At 43.5% G+C, this 21,691-nt stretch overlaps 1 protein-coding gene across 5 annotated transcripts; it reads right to left on the bottom strand.

The window, feature by feature from the left end:
* Positions 1 to 720: 720 nt before the first annotated feature.
* Positions 721 to 16,233, bottom strand: LOC133366108 (leukocyte immunoglobulin-like receptor subfamily A member 2). 5 transcript variants are annotated; one of them, XM_061588843.1, is made up of 4 exons: positions 16,103 to 16,233; positions 5,742 to 5,777; positions 2,878 to 3,174; positions 721 to 1,448 (listed from the first exon to the last, which is right to left on the bottom strand). In XM_061588843.1, exons 2-4 carry the CDS (start codon positions 5,755 to 5,757, stop codon positions 1,336 to 1,338), a joined length of 426 nt encoding a protein of 141 aa, XP_061444827.1. In that variant the 5' UTR covers positions 5,758 to 5,777; positions 16,103 to 16,233; the 3' UTR covers positions 721 to 1,335. The 5 variants fall into 5 exon arrangements, with proteins under 5 accessions (XP_061444827.1, XP_061444829.1, XP_061444828.1 ...); XM_061588845.1 differs by having other exon boundaries at positions 16,154 to 16,230; XM_061588844.1 differs by lacking the exon at positions 16,103 to 16,233 and adding an exon at positions 9,254 to 9,284.
* Positions 16,234 to 21,691: the final 5,458 nt, after the last annotated feature.

The raw sequence follows: 21,691 nt of genomic DNA, 5'->3' as shown, positions 1-21,691 counted from the left end.
ATAATTGTGCATTTGGTTTCTTTTTCCTAGGTGTAGAACCTTGCACTTATCCCTGTTAAATTTCATTCTGCTGTTTTCAGCCCAGTGCTCCAGCCTATCGAGATCACTTTGAATTTTGCTTCTATATTATCTATAATATCCAGGATATTAGCTGTCCCTCCCAATTTTGTATCATCTGCAAATCTGATAAGCATTCCCTGCGCCTCCTCATCCAAGTCATTAATAAAAATGTTGACCAGCACTTGGCCCAGCACCAAGCTCTGTAGTACTCCACTCATTACCTCCCCCCAGTTTGTGAAGGAACCATTGAAAAGCACTGAGAGACAGCGACTGGCCTAAAGTCACCCAGTGACCTTCATGGCTGAGAGGGGATTTGAACTTGGGTCTCTGTCGAGACTCCCCACTCACCCACCACCACCTCAATCTTGCCAGTAATAACAGATGAGGAGGAGCACATTATCTGTACTTCCCAAGTACACCTTTATGTATAGCAAAGCTGCTCTGTTTCCCCAGCCCTTGCTATAACCACCAGTTAAGTTTCACCCCTCTATGTCATCTTTTGTACTTTCTCTGATGCCATAGCTATGGGTCAGCTTCCTTCACTGGCTACTGTCACTCAGAGGTACTTTTAACTGCCACCATTTGATACCTTATACCACACTCTTGTTTATGTCTTGCCACCTTATAGGCCCCTTACTAGCTGGCCAAGAACCAGGCGTGTTTTTGAAAACAACTTTATTTAAAGAACAGGTTTTACTTCAGCAAGAATACTTTTGGTTCAAGTACTTGAACATGTGGTTCCAGTTATACATCCCTGACTTATATATAGCTCATACAATATCTTACTCAGTTACCAATATCAATATCAGCCTGCCTACCTAATCCCACTTACAACCCAACTCACACCCACACTCTCCCTCCAAATCCCAGCCCTATTTCTACCAAGTCAAATCCCTATCTCTTTAAGAACCATTCCCTATCTCTTTTCAAACTCTTCTGTCTGTCAACTGTCAAGCACTCCAATATAAACCTGCCATCCCATGTTTGCCCAGCCAATCACATGTAGCCCACACCAACATTCCTATTGCTCAACCCCTCCTCCCAACACCATAAATATTGCAATAAAACAGCACCAAGCATGTACATAGCAGCATGGAAGATCATAGTCTCCCAGATCCTTTAACCATTACACCACACTGGCTCTTAGTACCCTCATTCAAAAGAAGCCAGGGTACATACTGGAACCCCTGAAAAGAGGCTTCCTGTGACTTCATTGTAATGTCTTAGAGGAACCAGGGAACACTTGGCTGATGGAACTCAGTTAGTCAGGACTACTTAAAGCTGCCCACTCCTCCAGCTGTAGATGGCCTCAGCCACAATCAGTGCCAAGGCAAGCAAGACAAAGCCGGCTACTCCCAAACGGATGTTGTTCTCCACGGATGATGTATCTGTAAAAGGGAGAGAGAAGAGCTGCTTGTCCACTGATTGCAAGTAAAGGGGGCTACCAACTGCCCCTCTTTCACTCATGCACTATTCCAGCCTTTCCCAAACTAGTGTCCTCTAGCATATTTTGGACTACGACTCCCATTAGCCCTAGGCAGAATGGCCAATTCTCAGGAATGATAGGAGTTGTAGTCCAAAACATCTGGAGAAAACAGTTTAAGGAAAGCTGCACTATTCTGTGAGTATTTAGGCACACAGTCATACGTGCATGGTATCCTTCCTAATCAATGGAGTGGGGGAAAGCACTGCAGCCCCAGTATCTGTCAACTCCCATCTGATAGCAGATGAATGGGGGAGAGGAGCCAGAAGTTGCTTGTCAGTCTACAGGAAATAAAATGAATGAAGGGAAGAGGAGGGAGTGGGTGTGGAGAGGGGAACACACCCACCTAAAAGCATTGGAGCAAAGAGTCTGCAAACACCAGAGGTACAGAGTGAAGACTTTTTTCCTTCCCTTTTCATAGTATCAGAGGATTGGGTTAGTACAGATTTACAGGGGGGAAACTGTGTGATAGGTTCTGTTTGCCGGTAACATCATATAAACCATGCAAATTTGAAGGAAATATGGGTAGCACCAAACACTAAACTACCATGTAGATGAGCCCTCTGAGGGACTTTGGAGCAGTTTTGTTTTTTTGGGAGGGTGTCATTGGAAGGGTAAAACAACTGGCTGCATAACTCTGCTGATATCCTAGACTTATCTGTACTCATTGGATTTATCAGACAAGGAGAGATCTCAACTTGATTGCCATCCTGTCCAAATTGATGACAACAAAATAATCTTGCTGCCAAAGCCAACTCACATATCCTGCTAAATCCAGCTACAAAGTACACCTTTTAGGCTGCAATCCTAAACAGGATTTACTTCCAAACAAACATGCATAGGATTGCACTTAGTCTGGACTGCTCCCTACGACACTCAAGTATGACATGAAGAAAGACCCATTTAAATGGAATTACTTTTAGTCAATCCAACCTTTTCATATGATTTATAGAGGTAGGAAAATGCAAAACCCATTTATCTTTTCGATGCCAGGTCAAGACTTTCCTTTTCTCCCAGGCATTTTAGCATGTGTTTTGAAATTGTTTTAAATGTTTAAATTGTGTTTTAAATTGTTTTTAAAAGATGTGTTTAAATTTTGTATATGTGTTTTTAGTGTTTTTAGGTACTGTAAACCAACCAGAGAGCTTCGGCTATGGGGCAGTATATAAATACAATAAATAAATAAATAGTGTCCCCTTTGAAAATCACCTACAAAGACATGTAAGCCAATCTGACTCCAGTTTAAAAAAATTAAAAATGCAAAACCTAAATGCAAAAACCATGTTTGTGTCATTTTTTTAAAATACCATACAAGAACTGAGATGATTCCTCACCTGTAATGTTAATGTGTATGCTGTCACTCAAAGCAGACCACATTGGAACGCGTTCTGATTTGAAGTGATATTTACACCAATAGATCCCTGAATCTGATTCTTTAACATTAGCAATGGAAAATTGGACTTCATACTGCTCTGTGTTCTTGGCTTGCAATGGAAATGAAATCCCTTCTTTGATGAGATAGAATGCTGCTTCTCGATATAGCTCATTCTTGCAGTTTATGGTGGCATTTCCTCCCAGGGGGACCACTTCACTGGGGCTCACTGAGATGGAAGGCTTGTGATAAAATTGTCCTGGAGGAAAGAGAGTACGAGAGTGTGATTTAGAAGGTGGCTGTAACAGTCTGATGGTGTAGAATGGGAAGTATTTGCTTTCTCTGGGTCAGCAGGTGCTGTTTGTTGGACTCCCATCATCTGGCCATTAGCCAGGGGCGAAACAACATCTGGAGAGCACCAAGTTGAGGAAAGACTGCTCTGGCAGAACATGCAAGGTGCAGTTTGTATCAGAGCACAAAAATCCATAGGATCATGACTGATCTGTTTGTGATATCCTGTCTTCATGTATTGTCAGTTGTCACTTGTGTACAAATTTTCACATCCCTGGTATTCAGATCAACTTTCTGTTGCTCAAGAGAGAAAGCCCTTAATATATTTTCTTTATTTTAGTCATCAAATCAAGTAGAGCAATGCATAGCATAAAAAACATAGTTTCTTAAAAGAGATAGTCGGAGCACCCTGAAGATGAAACATTTTCAGGAGCAAGTCTTTAGAAGCAAATCCAGTAAAACCACATTTAAAACAATACTTTAATCTGTACTGGAGTAGTGAGAAACTTATCCCCCCCCCGATGTGGAACTACAACTCCCATCATCCCTGATAACTCCCAGCAACCCAGCCTAACCATAGTGAGATATTTTTATTATTATATTTATATCCAACCTTTTTTTCCCTCCAAGGATTATTATTATATTTATATCCAACCTTTTTTTCCCCTCCAAGGATTGCTGCATTGAACAGGGGGTTGGACTCGATGGCCTTATAGGTCCCTTTCAATACAACTGTTCTATGATTCTAGAAACCCAAGATGACTTACAGTTCTCCTCCTCCTCTCCATTTTATCCTCACAATAACCCTGCGAGGTAGGTTAGGCTGAGAGTCAGTGAGTGGCCCAAAGTCACACAGTGAGCTTCATGGCCAAATGGGGACTAGAACCTTGATTTCACAAGTCTCACTGCAACACTCTAACCACAACACCATACTGACCCCACATACATTACCGGCCCAGGGTCCTCAGTGCCTAAAGGCACCACTGTGCGCACAGAGACGTAGCAGAGTGCCCTCCAGGGTCACTACTCTCTCCATTGCACAATTATAAATTATAACGGCTACCAGTTTTTCTTAACTCTCACTGACATAGTTTTCTTAGGCTTTCTACTGTTATAACTGCCCACAGAATCAGAAAAGGATGCTACCAGCAGAGAGGCTAGTGAAAACTGTTCCCTGTCTTCTCCAATGAGAACACGAATTTAGAACTGAGAGAACAGTTCTAATTGGATGGGAGCAGCAGTGAGAAGAGAGAGAACAGTTCTAATTGGACTGTATCAGCAAGAGAGTACAGTACAGTATGTGGATTCCAAGGTAAGGAGTGAGGATAGGAAGCGAGCAGCTGTCCCTGTGCCTCAGTGGAAGAAGGAAAAGTAGATACTGTGGGGGAAGGAAAAATAGAGGGTCTAGGCCAGGGGTTGGGGGAGGAAGCAGAAATGGAGATACCAGGTCCTGCGTGGGAAAGAAAGAGTGTGCATGTGATATAGGTGGTGTATTTTATTTAGAGGTGATTTATGGGAATGACTTCCCTCCTGTGAAATAGATGTCATGTTGGAGCAGAAGGCGGTAAGAAGAGGCAGGGAAGGGCCTCAAATGAACAGTCTGTGCTGGGCCTCTCAATGACTTAAAAAGGCCCTGAATTCTAATGAAAATCAAGTCCATCCCCCCCCAGCAAAATGGGGTTAGAAACAAAGGGGAACTACTCAGCTGACTAAAAAAAAAGGTAAAGGTGTCCCCGCACTTATAGTGCGAGTTGTTTCAGACTCTTAGGGTGACGTCTTGCCAGTTTCTTCCCCGGCCTTTCTTTACCCCCTAGCATATGCCAGGTACTCATTTCACCGACCACGGATGGATGAAAGGCTGAGTGGACCTCAACCCCTTTTACCAGAGATTCGACTTCCTCCTTCCGTTGGAATCGAACTCCGGCCATGAGCAGAGCTTCGGCTGCGTTACTGCCGCTTACCACTCTGCGCCACGGAGGATCTTATTCTCAGCTGACTATAGGATGTTAATTTGGATTCCAGAAGGCTGGAAGCTGAGTTGCAATTCTGCTTGCAGAGTAAAGCAGAACTGCAAAGATTGGGTGCTGTTAAATCATCTGTGGCTAGCCCTACTTGGAGTAGACCCATTGAAGTTAATAGCCATGACTAACTTCGGTTCATTAATTTCACTGGATTGACTCTGAGTAGAACTTAGTTGCATACAACCCTATATCTGGAAGCAACAAAACAGAGAATATCAGGGGGGGGACCTAGAGTTCACCATCCCTAACTGGGGTAGAAGAAGATAGTTACACCCACATTCAGAACATTTAAGAACCTCCCAGCTATTTCCTAATATATAGACAGAGAAATCAGCTTTTTAGCCAATAATCTCCCTAACTAAAGGACTGTGTAGTCACACCTGGTTTGGTGGGTTTGACCAGTAAGAAATCTGATGCTGTGCTCCTGACCCCTTTAATCCTTGTCTGTCCAAGCTCCATTGAAGCAATCAGACAGCAGTCTTATCACTATACAGTTATTTCCACTGATACTCACCTACAGAAGCCCACATCTGCCAGGGCAGCCACCACCCTACAAAAGATATAATTCCATTAGTGGCAACATCTCTAGGGAACAAGAACTTGTACTGGATCTCTGATCCGCCCTCTCTCCTCTGGAAAATTTCTATTCCTGTTACCCTTCCACGTGGGATACCAACCAAGAAAATAGATGTTGAAAGAAAATGTCATAGTCAAAGACTACTCAGCCTAGCAGCCAGCAGTGTCCTCTTTCCTTCTGGCTCTCAGTGAAGATCTCCTCTGGATGCCTCAGCTTTTGAAATCCAACTACAAATGTAAATTCTTTCCTGGCATGTACAATTCCTCAGTAATGACAAGAAAAATTGACATCCTACACTGCTTGAGAACCCACATCCCCTTTCAGGTCTGACAGTCACACACTGCAAAAATAAAAAGAGGAAGTGAACAGCTGGTGAATCCAGATATGTGACATCAGGATTTAGCCTGTGCCAGATCCTCACTTGTCTGATGTCTTTCCAAAGAGAGAAGAAGACCCGCCCCCCTCAGCAGCAACATTGGGGCCATCTGATTCTCACTGAAGGAAGTGGGATCTCAGAGAGCACTTTGGATCTTCCTTCACCACTGCCTCCCTAGGACAGTGTCTGGGGTGGAACAGCTTAGTGTGACATGACTTTATTTAGTATGGCCTTAGAGGATGTGACTTTGCCTACGGTGACTGTGTTGCAGGGGTGAGCAACTTGTAGCCCCTCAGATGCTGTTGGACTATAGTTCCCATCATCCCTGACTATTGACCATGCTGGCTGGAGCTGATGGGAGCTGGAGTCCAGCAGCATATGGAGGGCCACAGGTCCTGTGTCCCTGCTAAAGTGGGTGAGACTCTGGTATTGTACTTTGACATAGCCTTGCTCACCTTGATTCTCATGAGTTCTCCCTGAAGTATGTCTACCCATTCCCACCCTCTGGGAGCCTTTGCAAAATAGGATAATGCCTTACAAATGATATTCCCATAGAGGAGCAGTGTTGAAGGGAACAACTTCTTGTTTCATACCCAGTTCAAACTAAAATTTTGATAGGGCCCACTAAATTGTCTGGAGACACCAGATGCTGCAGTAATACTGTGATGATTTAGGCCACATCTGCACTATACATGTAAAGCAGTATCATACTACTTTAAACAGTCATGGCTTCCCCCAAAGAATCCTGGGAACTCTGTTACGGGCTCTGAGAGTTATTCTCCTTGCCGAGCTACAATTCCCAGAGTTCTTTCAGAGAAATTGACTGTTAAACCACTCTGAGAATTGTAGCTCTGTGAAGGGAAGACGGGGCTCCTAACAACTCTCAGCGCTCTTAAGCTACAGTCCCCAGGATTCTCTGGGGGAAGCCGTGACTGTTTTAATGTGGTATGTTTAAATGTATCATGCAGATGGCACCTTAGTATGGCATTTCCAAGTCTTCTTTTAAGATGGCTGGGAGTAATAGCTGTTGGGAGTAAAGCACAAACACTGGCAACAAGCAACCTGAACCAATGAGGGGTGATAAAAGAAAAGCATCCTATTCTTCACTCGCCAATCTCTTCTTTAGGAACCACTTGTTGATAGGCAGATTTTCTCAGACGTTATTTCCTTCCTCTTTCTGAACTAGTGTGAGTGTTAACCTCGTGATTCCATAATGGTGCACTCCACTGATACACACACACACACAAAACTCCAATAATAGAGCTAAAGGAAGTCAGCCTATAAAAAGAGATGGGAAGTAACAATGGGGAACTGCTAGGCCTAGAAATATGTGTTCAGTTTTGTTATGGTCGTTTCTTATTTTAGAATACGGCATTTGTGATTCACTTTTGCTTTTATTCTTGAACACGAATATTTCTGGTGATGAAGCCGAAGAGGTCTGGAACTCCTCAACAACCTGGGTGGAAAACCACCAGGAGCCCTATGTAAAATCAGGTTATAATAAGTAAAACTTTAGCCTTAGGCATAATGTAATGATACCCCAGGATGTTTTGTTGCCGGAGATAATGCAGTTATGAAATAGATAATTCAATTACAGCAAAGCAGAAACAGCAAAGGTAGACTAATAAACTAAAGCTACATAGACACCATGCATTTAAAGTATGTGACTTCCCCCAAAGAATCCTGGGAACTGTAATTTACCCATCACAGAGCTACCATTCCCAGCACCCTTAAACTACAATTCCCAGGATTCTTTAGGGGAAGCCATGTGCTTTAAATATATGGTGTGTATGCATTTCAGTCTCCCAGGACACTCTGTAAGTGATCTTAAAGTGGACATTCTGGAGCAAACGAAATTCAAAGGAACACTGCAAGATGAAACCACTGCATTATATCAAGAGGTTCAATGCTGTTACAGTACTTGTGGACTGACCGAAGGCAAAGGATTTTTAGCACATTACATGAGTTAATTGGCTTACCAATGCTAAGGTGTCTGTGACATAGAGAACTGTTTTATGAGTTACCATTGTTGCTTAGCTACATACCACTGGATGCATTTCATTTCCTTCTGGGTTCACTCTTTACACTCCCCCGCCCCAAACTCCCCACCGCCACCATGTGTTTTATACCTGTATCTCAGAATAACACTTCATGCATTCATTAAGTCAGTTTCTTTAAAGCAAATTGTATTGTGTTTAAAAAAACCCACAAATAGAAACAAATGATCATCCTGAACAGTAGGTCAAATAACAGTAAAAGAATAACATGTGTGAAGCACCACATATGATACAGTCATCAGAGAAATAAACAAGAAAATCAGGATGCAATAAAAAGGGTAAAACAAAGCAATGATCTATGGTCATAAGTGTGTGCACAATATGCCAGATCTGTTTTCAGGTACTGTCCACACAGGAAGTATTTACCATCCCTCTCTAAAGCATGACCTGTGAGACTGGGGGATTTACAGCAGAGGAACCCCTGTTTACATAACTTGGGAAAGGGCTATCCAAGTGGCGTCAAACCTATTCTCTTAGACAGCCCTCAAATTACTTTGCTGTGCTATGTGAGGTGTTCCATAAGTGCAATCTCCCATACCTTTGTCCACTAGTTGGGGAGAGTATGACCATCTCATGTTCTCCATCATGCCAAAATCTCAAGACAAACTACCACTAAGAAAAATAAAACTAACTCTTTGGGAATAATATGAAGGTGGCTGTCACATCGACAACAAAGCCAGCACCAGATCAGGAGAGAGATGTTGATTCGCTATTTTTGAGGTCACATGGAAAACTGAGCCCCAGATTGCAGTCCAACCACATATATTTCTAAACAAACCAAGGGCCTCACACCCCCTCAGCAATGAGATGAAAGAGGTTTATTGATATGGTATAATAAGTGGTGTCCAGTGCCACCTGAACAATACTTTTAAGGCAACTTCTTGAAATCTTGCTGTTATAGTTTTAAGGCAAGGAAGAGACCACACCTTTTCCCATTGCAAATCTGATATATTGACACCTAAGTCCCGTTCCCCAGTTTCTTTCAAAACCAGAGAGTTTCCCATTGTTTCACTTACCAACGATTTATACAGCACAGAGGCAGCTTCCCTGCAGGTCAGAATCAGATTAAAGCAAAAGTGTTCAAAGATAGTCAGGAACCTGATGCCCTCCCCTCTGTGGACCACCCGTCTCATAAACCGCATCACCTATACTAGGGCTGTAGGCACACTGAAAATGGACTGCCTTCAAGTCGATCCTGACTTATGGCTACCCTATGAATGGGGTTTTCATGGTAAGCGGTATTCAGAGGGGGTTTACCATTGCCTCCCTCTGAGGCTAGTCCTCCCCAGCTGGCTAGGGCCTGCTCAGCTTGCCACAGCTGCACAAGCCGGCCCCTTCCTTGTCCACAAATGCCAGCTGGGGGCAACAGGGCTCCTTGGGACTATGCAGCTTGCCCATGGCTGCACAGGTGGCAGGGCACGTAACCCATGAGCCACTCCCTGTGGGGATGATCTTTAGCTGGCCCTTGACACCCAGGAAACACGAGCGGGGATTTCAACTCGCAGACTCTGGACTCCCAGCCAGGCTCTCCTCCCCACTGTGCCCACTAGTTGCTTTTGAAGCAACGCTGCCCTCTGCTGGCCACACCTCCCTTCAGACCTTTTAGGACCACCCACAGCAAAGTGTTGGTACAATCACTGTTCTGTCTGGGCCTGCAGCAAAGCGTTTCCATTGGTCACACCTGGAAGATAAAGAGGTCAGTTTATCAATCAATTGTGAAATCTCCCTGAAGCTGAATTTTAAAAAATGCACTGGAGCTAATCTGATGAAGTTTTAAGAGTAAAAAGGGGCAGAGTTTGACTAGAGTTGTGTGCCCCCATTTTGAGAAAGGAGAGGTAGAGATGTGCCGGAACTGGCACAATGGTATGTTTCTATCCTAGATGTAACCAATTAATGCAGAAGTCTCCCAATTTCATCTGAAGAGAGGCTTTGGAAATGGGTTGTCCAACCTCTGTGAAATTGTGCAGCAAGTAAAGACCTTTAGCGGCCCAACCTGCAAATTGAGTATATTTATCATAATCAGCGACCTCAGGGTGATCGAACAACAGGGTAAGAGCCAAGGAGCCAGCACTTCAAACCACCATTTCCAAATCAGTAGCATACCTTTCAACAAGGGATTCACTACCTGATGTATTTCCTTCACTCTATAAATTACACCCACTAATTGCTTTAGCTGGAAAGCCTCATAATAGAGCTTTGGGTTTGGTATACCCAAGTGCCTCATGTCTCATCGTCTATACATAATGTAACTCCTTACGCTGCTCCATATTCCTTGTGAATAAACTTTTTGATAGCATGTTGCCATTTTTCCAACCTGCACTTATGAATTGCTATAGGCAAAACCTGAAATAAAAACAAAAATTTGAGAATACCATAATTTTGATTGATGCTATCTGCCCCACCCATGAAAGAGAAAGTGTCTTCCAGCACTTAAGGTCCATCATATCCCTCATGCAGAACTGGCAAAAAAAAAATTGCACTGACTGACTTTGGGTTGTATTTGTACCCTAATGAGATTTCCGATGGAAAAATGAGGTAATTTTGTCCCCCAGAGACCATTTTTGTCTGTGTTGTTAACACAAGTATGCTTGACAAAGGACCTTGAGCCAAAAACATTTATTCAGAGGAGGCAGAATTTTTCTGACCAGTATACTTTGGTCTCCGTGCATGTCAAGCAAACAACACCATTTCTGGGGTATTTTTGGACTGCAGTGGGTTTTTTGTTTGATTGTATGGGTTATAGTTTGTGACAATGTCCTAGAAGGACAACCCTGTTGGTCTACTCGTGTAAATTCCACAATAAAAGGCAGAACTTTGCCCCCAGGGCTTTTGCTGGGGTATTTTTTGGACCCTAGTGGGTTTTTCCCCCAGAAGAAAGCAGTAAATGGGAACTGGCTGAAATTTGGGGACACTGTATGGGTGACACTTTGTGACAATGTCTAGACCTAGGACATTCCTGTAGGTCTACTTGTGTGTAAATTACATAATAGAAGGCAGAAATTCCCCCCCGGGGCTTTTTGCTGGGGTATTTTTGAACCCCAATGTTTCCAAAAGGAAAATGGTAAGTGGTAATTGGCTGAAATGTGGGGATGCTGTACAGATTAAAATGTGTGACAATGCCCTAGAAGGACATCCCTGTAGGTCTATTGTGTATAAATTACACAATGAAAAGTTCACCTGCGGTCAAAAAGTACTCCACAAGTCTGCATGAGGGTTAATTTATCTATACAATTTGTCAAAGTTTTGTTTTCAGAGCTGTTTAAGATCACTGGATAGCCTGATCCCTAAATATTGAAGGGAAAAAACCCATTGCATGGCACAGACCCTGTCGTCATATGGCTAGCCTCCTGCTGTGGAGGGGGCATATTCAAACAAAGCACGCTTGACTTGGAGGTGTTAATTTTTCAACTCGCTGCTTTATGAAAATCTTTCAAAAACCCTGGAATAGAACACATTCGATTGAAGAGGGTTACAAATCATCCATAGGATGTCTGCCAATAGGTTGATCTTATGTTCTACTCCCTGGATGTACATTCTGCTAATGCCTGGATGATATCTAATTTTGTTCACCATGGTTTCTACTGCCAGAGTGAAGAGCAAAGGTGACAAGGGACAACGCTGCCATGTACCTCTATAGAGATGTACATCTGGGGAGTCATAGCCATTTGTGGAACTGGACACATACATACTATTCTGAGTATGACTTGACAGATAAAGTGCATAAACCTGTGACCAAAACCCATGCTATGGAGTGAGCCCATTCACAAAAAAAATACACTCCAGGTATCAAACACTATAAAGGCGTCCAATGACAGCAGAGCAACCTGGGCTTTTAACACCCTGCTCCCAGAGTCAGTGATATTGCATTTAGGCATAAAGCCCAACTGTTCTAGGGAAACATAATCAGTGACAAACATATTCATCCTGTTTACTATAATAGCTTATAATAATTTTGCATCTTGGTTAATTGAAGAGATGGGGTGATAGTAACTCATTAAAGAGGGATCCTTGCCGAATTTCAAAATAACTACTATCTTAGTCTGTTTCCAAGAGTCTGTGATCGCTCCATCGTCTAGAATAACATTAAAGAGTGTAAAAAGCCATGGGGTCAGTTCTGTCTTAAATATTTATAGAAGTCACTGGAGAAGCTGTCTCTCCCCAGAGCCTTGCCATATTTCAATTTCTTAATGGCTTCTGACACCTCCATTTCTGTCCCTGGACTTTTCATAAAAGGTTGATGAGCCAGTGAGCACAGGTTAGCAGTTTCCAAATATGCAGTGATGTCATGATGGCTTGGATGGTCAGAGGTATAAAGCAAAGCATAGAACCATTCTAAAGAAGAATTGATTTGGTGTGTGTCATAGCACATCTCACCTTTGTCATTTTTCACTCCAGCTATAAATTAAGAACATAAGAACATAAGAAGAGCCTGCTGGATCAGGCCAGTGGCCCATCTAGTCCAGCATCCTGTCCTCACAGTGGCCAACCAGGTGCCTGGGGGAAGCCCGCAAGCAGGACCCGAGTGCAAGAACACTCTCCCCTCCTGAGGCTTCCGGCAACTGGTTTTCAGAAGCATGCTGCCTCTGACTAGGGTGGCAGAGCACAGCCATCACGGCTAGTAGCCATTGATAGCCCTGTCCTCCATGAATTTGTCTAATCTTCTTTTAAAGCCGTCCAAGCTGGTGGCCATTACTGCATCTTGTGGGAGCAAATTCCATAGTTTAACTATGCGCTGAGTAAAGAAGTACTTCCTTTTGTCTGTCCTGAATCTTCCAACATTCAGCTTCTTTGAATGTCCACGAGTTCTAGTATTATGAGAGAGGGAGAAGAACTTTTCTCTATCCACTTTCTCAATGCCATGCATAATTTTATACACTTCTATCATGTCTCCTCTGACCCGCCTTTTCTCTAAACTAAAAAGCCCCCAATGCTGCAACCTTTCCTCGTAAGGGAGTCGCTCCATCCCCTTGATCATTCTGGTTGCCCTCTTCTGAAGCTTTTCCAACTCTATAATATCCTTTTTGAGATGAGGCGACCAGAACTGTACACAGTACTCCAAATGCGGCCGCACCATAGATTTATACAACGGCATTATGATATCGGCTGTTTTATTTTCAATACCTTTCCTAATTATCGCTAGCATGGAATTTGCCTTTTTCACAGCTGCCGCACACTGGGTCAACATTTTCATCGTGCTGTCCACTACAACCCCGAGGTCTCTCTCCTGGTCGGTCACCGCCAGTTCAGACCCCATGAGCATATATGTGAAATTAAGATTTTTTGCTCCAATGTGCATAATTTTACACTTGTTGATATTGAATTGCATTTGCCATTTTTCTGCCCATTCACTCAGTTTGGAGAGGTCTTTTTGGAGCTCTTCGCAATCCCTTTTTGTTTTAACAACCCTGAACAATTTAGTGTCATCAGCAAACTTGGCCACTTCACTGCTCACTCCTAATTCTAGGTCATTAATGAACAAGTTGAAAAGTACAGGTCCCAATACCGATCCTTGAGGGACTCCACTTTCTACAGCCCTCCATTGGGAGAACTGTCCGTTTATTCCTACTCTCTGCTTTCTGCTTCTTAACCAATTTCTTATCCACAAGAGGACCTCTCCTCTTATTCCATGACTGCTAAGCTTCCTCAGAAGCCTTTGGTGAGGTACCTTGTCAAACGCTTTTTGAAAGTCTAAGTACACTATGTCCACTGGATCACCTCTATCTATATGCTTGTTGACACTCTCAAAGAATTCTAATAGGTTACTGAGACAGGACTTTCCCTTGCAGAAGCCATGCTGGCTCTGCTTCAGCAAGGCTTGTTCTTCTATGTGCTTAGTTAATCTAGCTTTAATAATACTTTCTACCAGTTTTCCAGGGACAGAAGTTAAGCTAACTGGCCTGTAATTTCCGGGATCCCCTCTGGATCCCTTTTTGAAGATTGGCGTTACATTTGCCACTTTCCAGTCCTCAGGCACGGAGGAGGACCCAAGGGACAAGTTACATATTTTAGTTAGCAGATCAGCAATTTCACCTTTGAGTTCTTTGAGAACTCTCGGGTGGATGCCATCCGGGCCCGGTGATTTGTCAGTTTTTATATTGTCCATTAAGCTTAGAACTTCCTCTCTCGTTACCACTATTTGTCTCAGTTCCTCAGAATCCCTTCCTGCAAATGTTAGTTCAGGTTCAGGGATCTGCCCTATATCTTCCACTGTGAAGACAGATGCAAAGAATTCATTTAGCTTCTCTGCAATCTCCTTATCGTTCTTTAGTACACCTTTGACTCCCTTATCATCCAAGGGTCCAATTGTCTCCCTAGATGGTCTCCTGCTTTGAATGTATTTATAGAATTTTTTGTTGTTGGTTTTTATGTTCTTAGCAATGTGCTCCTCAAATTCTTTTTTAGCATCCCTTATTGTCTTCTTGCATTTCTTTTGCCAGAGTTTGTGTTCTTTTTTATTTTCTTCATTTGGACAAGACTTCCATTTTTTGAAGGAAGATTTTTTGCCTCTAAGAGCTTCCTTGACTTTGCTCGTTAACCATGCTGGCATCTTCTTGGCCCTGGCGGTACCTTTTCTGATCTGCGGTATGCACTCCAGTTGAGCTTCTAATATAGTGTTTTTATTGCAGGATCTTGCTTCTTAAAAGCATTGGCCAGCAGTCTAGAACATTAGTTACCAAATTCGTGATAACATCTCTTGAGGTGTGCCATGGCTGTGTAGGTCCTCCCAATCTCAAGAGATTGCAATTCTTGTTTTTCCCCCACAAAGGTGCGGGATGCCATCCCTGGAGTTGTGTTCTCAGTAAAAGACTGGGAGAGCTTTTCTTTAATATTTGTACTGGCCATTGTATCAGAAACTAAATTCGCATTAGTTTTCCAGTGGAACATCTTGGGATAGGAGTCTGTGGAGTCCAAGGACAGCATATCTGTGGAGTCCAAGGACATCATATCTGTGGAGTCCAAGGACACATTCAATTGAAGAGGGTTACAAATTGGAGCATAGTACCCTAATCCCAAACCACTTTGGATGTAAAGAAGTAGTTTATCCATGAATGTGATCAGTGTCTGAAGAAAAAGAAAGTATAATCTCTAATGAAAAGATTCTTAGCCTTCCAGACAGCTATGAGGTCAGACAAGTCCAGCAAATCCCACTACCATCCTGACCCCTGTTGGGGAGACGCAGAGTGACCATTTCAATCGCTGTAACAATCTGCTCACTAAAATGCGTAGGAAACCTATGAACTGCATGCTCACTGTGTTGTGCTATTCATAAAGGGTGTGTTCATATGTGTGCCTTGCTGCATAGTCAAAATTTGACAGGGTCCTTTTAATCCTTTCTGTTGTTTTAACCCCTCCCTTTTTAATTTTAATTTAAGCCTTCTGGATTGCTGACTTTTATGATTATACTTTAAAGCCGTTGACACTGTCCTTGCCTTTTCTGGTACACCTGAGAGAGGCCACCTCACCTTGCTTGGTGGAACATCTCCAGCATAACTGTTACTTCTTGGTACTTCACCTGGAGGAGGGGCTCCAGATGCAAGGTCAGAGGGGGTCTGGCTGCCCTTCTTTCAAGTGCAATTACTTCTCAGGCAACATACTGATGGGAGATGCATGAATTCTACTCCAGCCTTTCCTCCTCCTTCACCACATTTCTCTGCACATTCATCCATTTCAAAAAACCCCTTCCATCCATGCATCTTTTCACATCTTTTCATGCATCCTTTCATCTTCAGACACAGCACCATCAATCCATGTATGAATCCCCACCCACCTGTCCATCCATTGCTTTCTCACAATATATGCAAGCCTAAATCCATCAATTCCTGAAACAAAACTACAAACACCCACACCCCCTTCATTTTATCTACCTTCCCATTTCAGCTCATGCAGGACTCAATGAAGCAGCTTCTCTGTATCACCTTATTGTATTCCACTCCTCTCCCCCTGCCGTCCCCCAGCATGACCAAACAAGACAGCCAGACAGGCTTATCATCATCACTGTTCACAATGACTAACCACCGGCCACACCTCTTATACCTGTGTGAGTTTCTGCAAGATCTGCTCCCTGCATTTCTGGCTGATTTCCACCTGGCCTGGAAGGGCGGGGTCCTGTCTCTCTCCAGCTACAAAAGCAGCAACTGCTGAAGGGGCCAGAGACCATCTACCTGTGTGAGTTTCTGCAAGACCTGCTCCCTGCATTTCTGGCTGATTTCCACCTGGCCTGGAAGGGTGGGGCCCTGTCTCTCTCCAGCTACAAAAGCAGCAACTGCTGAAGGGGCCAGAGACCGTGTGTGTGTGTGTATGTGTGCGTGAACCTGCTGCTCGGGATGTCTATAGACTACTGGGGTTAGTTGTTTTTTAGTTGTTTTGGGGGTCAAGATTTAATTTTAGAGATTCATTTTTGCTGTCATTTGGACTATAGCATATTTTTGTTAAACTCTGTTGTGAAGTTTGTGGGGATTGTTTAATTGTATATTGAGATGTTCTCATTAGTTTGTTGTTTATTATTATTGTTTGGCTACTTATATACTGTGTATATTTATATGTTAAAAATAAAAATGCTACTTATTTGCTGGGAAATTGAAGATTTTTATCTAGGCCTTTTTATAAAGTGTTTGGTTCTCTTATTGTGACACATTTAAATGTTTTTTCTTTTCTTTTAATAATGTTATTTGTTATTTAATTTTGAGAATTGCATTATTGTATTTATGCTTTATGATGTGTTACATTCATGTTTTTGTAAGCCGCCTTGAGGGCCTTTTGGCCATAAGGCGGGATATAAATTTAATAAATAAATAAATAAATAAATAAAATTATAGTAGTAGGAACTTATAGTAAGGGAACCCAGAGAAGGGTTTCTTAAGAATATTTTAGTGTATAGACAGCCACAGGTGGAGACCGAAATCCTTCAGAAACCCTGGTCCCAAACTGTGAAGAGCTTTAAAAGTCAAAAACAGTGCTTTTAACAACAACAACAATAATAAACCTGCCCAGCATGGTGTAGTGGTTAGATGTTGGATTATGACCTAGGAGATCAGGGTTCGAATCCCCACTCAGCCATGAAGCTCACTGGATGACTTTAGGCCAGTCACTGTCTCTCAGCCTAACCTATCTCACAGGGCTGCTGTGAGGATAAAACAGAGGGGAGAACTGTGAAAACCACATTTTTAGTATTAATTTACTTATTTGTTTTTAGGTATTCTATTATGCTGTTTTTGTATTATCTCTGTTTTTTAATGTTCACCGCTCTGAATTCTGAGTTTCGGAACTAGACCGGTATATAAATTTTTGAAATAAATAAATAAATTGAGGTCCTTGGAGGAAATGTGGTTTATAAATAAAATGCAATGAGTGAATGAATGAATGAGGTCCCAAGACAGGTTACAACCATGTATAACTACAATTTTAAAATCAGTTAAAACAATTTACAATCAGAAGAATAGGGTGGGTCCTAAAATATGTATCTTAGGTGCATCTTCAACATATGGCAACACCTATATAATGAAGGTGCCTGCCAGACACAACTCGGTAGGAAGGGGATTCCAGAAATGGACTGGGAGCCATTGCCTTTGGCAATCCACTACAGCAGTATAAACATAATGTCCCGTCCCAGCCAGCAATTTTTAACTAACTACAATTTCCCAAACTGTCAATTGCCAATGACACACACACCAGCCAGTTTTACTCCCAGTTTTTTATGCTGATAAATCAGTCTGAGGACTGACTGGTGGCCCAGCTGGAGATTTACCTTGAGGCGAAACTCCATAGCAGATCTGATTTGGGGCAGGCACGGCATTTGGCCCCAATTCTGTACCACCCAATATTACAAATTTTGACTGAGCTGCAGAAAACAATTGTGGACTGTTTAATCCTTGCCAACCCTGCCATGGTGCAGCCTCTAGTCTGCCCACTCTTCCATCTGCAATACCAAATGAGAAAAAGGATGCTGAAAGAGAACCTCACGGGGTGGGTTCTGTTGCCTGCAACATCCTGTTTTATTCTTTATATGGTCACTATAATACCAGCTTATATTTTCTGTCTCCTTCCTAATAATCTACCTCCACTGTTGGAAGCAGTATACCTTTGAATAACAGTTGCTGGGAATCACAGATGGGATGAGCACTGTTGCCCTGGGACACCTGGTTGGCCACTGTCAGAACAGCATGCTGGACTAGATGGGCCTGATCCAGCAGGGCTCTTCTTGTGTTCTTAATCCCTAGCATGAAGTTCACTTTTTTCCACTGCCACTGCGTACTAAGAGGACGTTTTCATTGAACTACCCATCATGATCCCAAGATCTCTTTCCTGGTGAGTCTCAGAACTCATCAGCACATGCACAAAGTTACGGCTCTTTGACCAATGTGCAACATGTCTTCAGGTCTGACTTACGGACTTCCCATAGCCATCTAGTTGGCCGCTGTGAGAACAGGAAGTTGGACTCGATGGACCTAATACATAGCCATCATGTATGGAGAGCCAGTGTGGTGTAGTGGTTAGAGTGTTGGACTACGACCTGGGAGACAAGGGTTTTGCTGCAGTTTGGTGGCCTTTTATAAATTACATGAATAGACATATGATGTCCACTACCTCTGATGTAATTTGGAAAAACTATTGAACTTTATCAGAAGGATATGTTTAATTATTTTTTCTCCATGTTCCTATGACCTCTTTTCTTTTTTTCCTCTTCTTTATCTAACATAATGTAATATAATCTCCTTAATCTCTCAGCGGCTTTTGATACCATCGACCATGGTATCCTTCTGGAGAGGCTCGCGGAGTTGGGAGTTGGAGGCACTGCTTGGCAGTGGTTCCGCTCCTACTTGGCGGGTCGTCTCCAGAAGGTAGTGCTTGGGGAACATTGCTCGACACCGTGGGACCTCCAATGTGGAGTCCCGCAGGGATCGGTTCTGTCCCCCATGCTTTTCAACATCTACATGAAGCCGTTGGGTGCAGTCATCAGGAGTTTTGGAGTGCGTTGTCATCAGTACGCTGATGACATGCAGCTCTACTTCTCCTTTTCATCTTCTTCAGGTGAGGCTGTCAATGTGCTGAACCGCTGCCTGGCCGCGATAATGGACTGGATGGGAGCTAACAAACTGAGGCTCAATCCAGACAAGACTGAGATGCTGCTTGTGGATGGTTTCTCTGACCAGGTGGTGGATATTTACCCTGTCCTGGATGGGGTTACACTCCCCCTAAAGGAGCGGGTTCGTAGTCTGGGAGTTTTCTTAGATCCTTCCCTGTCACTTGAGGCTCAAGTGGCCTCGGAGGCTCGGAACGCGTTCTACCAACTTCGGTTGGTAGCCCAGCTACGTCCCTACCTGAGCAGAGGGGACCTTACATCAGTGGTACATGCTCTGGTAACCTCGCAATTAGACTACTGCAATGCGCTCTACGTTGGGCTGCCTTTGAGGACAGTTTGGAAGCTACAGCTTGTCCAAAATGCAGCAGCCAGATTAATAACGAGGACCAAGCGGTCGGAACACATAACACCTGTTCTGGCTCGCTTACATTGGCTGCCAATATGCTTCTGGGCCAGATTCAAAGTGTTGGTTTTAACCTATAAAGCCCTATACGGCATGGGACCACAATACCTGTCGGAACGCCTCTCCTGATATGAACCTGCCCGGACACTGCGCTCTACATCGAAGGCCCTCCTCCAAGTCCCGACTCATAGGGAGGCTCGGAGGGTGGTGACAATAACTAGGACCTTCTCAGTGGTGGCCCCGAACTCTGGAATAGTCTCCCCGTTGAGGTGCGTACGGCGCCGACGCTGCTGTCTTTTCGGCGCCAGCTTAAGACCAGCCTCTTTTCTATGGCATTTTAATTTAAATTTTAAAAAATTATGTAATCTGATTTTTGCACTTTATACGTTTTTGTAATATTTATTATGCACTTTTTATGAGATGTATTTTGTATTTTCTGTTGTAATAATAATAATAATAATAATTTAATTTTTAGGCCGCCTATCTGGCCGAAGCCACTCTAGGCAGCGTACATATTAAATTCAATAAAATACAAAATACAGTAAATACAATAAATACAATAAAATACAAATAATCATCAGTGACAGAATAGCAGCAATTGTAATACATAGCAGCGGGGATTGAGTATATAATTAGCCCATCCCGATAGTCTCAAAGGCCTGACCAAACAGCCAAGTTTTTAATGCTCGGCGGAAGGTATCCAGGGAAGGGGCATGTCGAAGATCGAACAGGAGGGAATTCCAGAGAGTGGGGGCTGCCACCGAAAAAGCCCTCTCTCTAGTCCCCACCAACCTAACTACTTTTGTTGGTGGGATTGAGAGAAGGCCCTGCGTGGCGGATCTTGTCGGGCGGCATAGTTGGTGACGCTGGAGGTGCTCCTTCAGATAAACCGGGCCGAAACCATATAGGGATTTAAAGGTTAATACCAACACCTTGAATTGGGCCCGGAAAACTACTGGAAGCCAGTGTAGATTAAATAATACTGGTGTAATATGATCACGGCGACGGCTGTTTGTAAGTAAACGAGCCGCCGCATTCTGTACCAGTTGAAGTTTCCGGACCATTTTCAAGGGTAACCCCACGTAGAGCGCATTGCAGTAGTCTAATCGAGAGGTGACCAGGGCATGTACTACCAGTGGGAGCTGATGAACAGGGAGGTAGGGTTGCAGCCTGCGTATGAGGTGTAGTTGGTACCAGGCTGCCCGGCTCACTGCCGAAATCTGAGCCTCCATGGACAGCCTGGAATCAAGAACAACCCCCAGGCTGCGGACCTGGTCCTTCAGGGGCAATTGTACCCCATTAAACCTCAGGTCAACAGAACCCAGCCTACCCCTGTCTCCCACAAGCAGTACCTTGGTCTTGTCAGGATTTAGCTTCAGCCTGTTCCTTCCCATCCATCCACTCACGGATTCCAGGCACTTGGACATGGTCTCCACAGCCAACTCTGGTGAAGACTTAAACGAGAGATAGAGCTGTGTGTCATCCGCATATTGGTGACACCGCAGCCCAAATCTCCTGATGATAGATCCCAGCGGCTTCATGTAGATGTTAAATAGCATGGGAGAGAGGATAGAACCCTGTGGCACTCCACAAGTGAGGGGCCAAGGGTCTGAAACCTCATCTCCTAATGCTACCTGTTGGTGCCTGTCAGAGAGAAAGGAACGGAACCACTGTAAAACAGTGCCTCCAATTCCCAGTCCTTCCAGGCGATCCATCAGGATACCGTGGTCAACGGTATCAAAAGCCGCTGAAAGATCTAGGAGGACAAGAAAGGTGAATTCTCCCCTATCTAATGCCCTCCTCATATCATCCACCAGAGCGACCAAGGCTGTTTCAGTTCCATGTCCAGTCCTGAAACCCGCCCAGAGAGCTATTGCTAGTCGGGCAGTATATAAATCTAATAAATAATAATAATAATCTGAGATGGGAATTTCCATAAGAATTCTTGGTCTCTATATGGAATGTTCAAAA

Source organism: Rhineura floridana, chromosome 11 (genome assembly GCF_030035675.1).
Source record: "Rhineura floridana isolate rRhiFlo1 chromosome 11, rRhiFlo1.hap2, whole genome shotgun sequence".
NCBI classification, from domain to species: Eukaryota; Metazoa; Chordata; class Lepidosauria; order Squamata; family Rhineuridae; genus Rhineura; species Rhineura floridana.
Note: the sequence above shows the minus strand (reverse complement) of the source record. Positions and strands in the feature narration are given on the sequence as shown.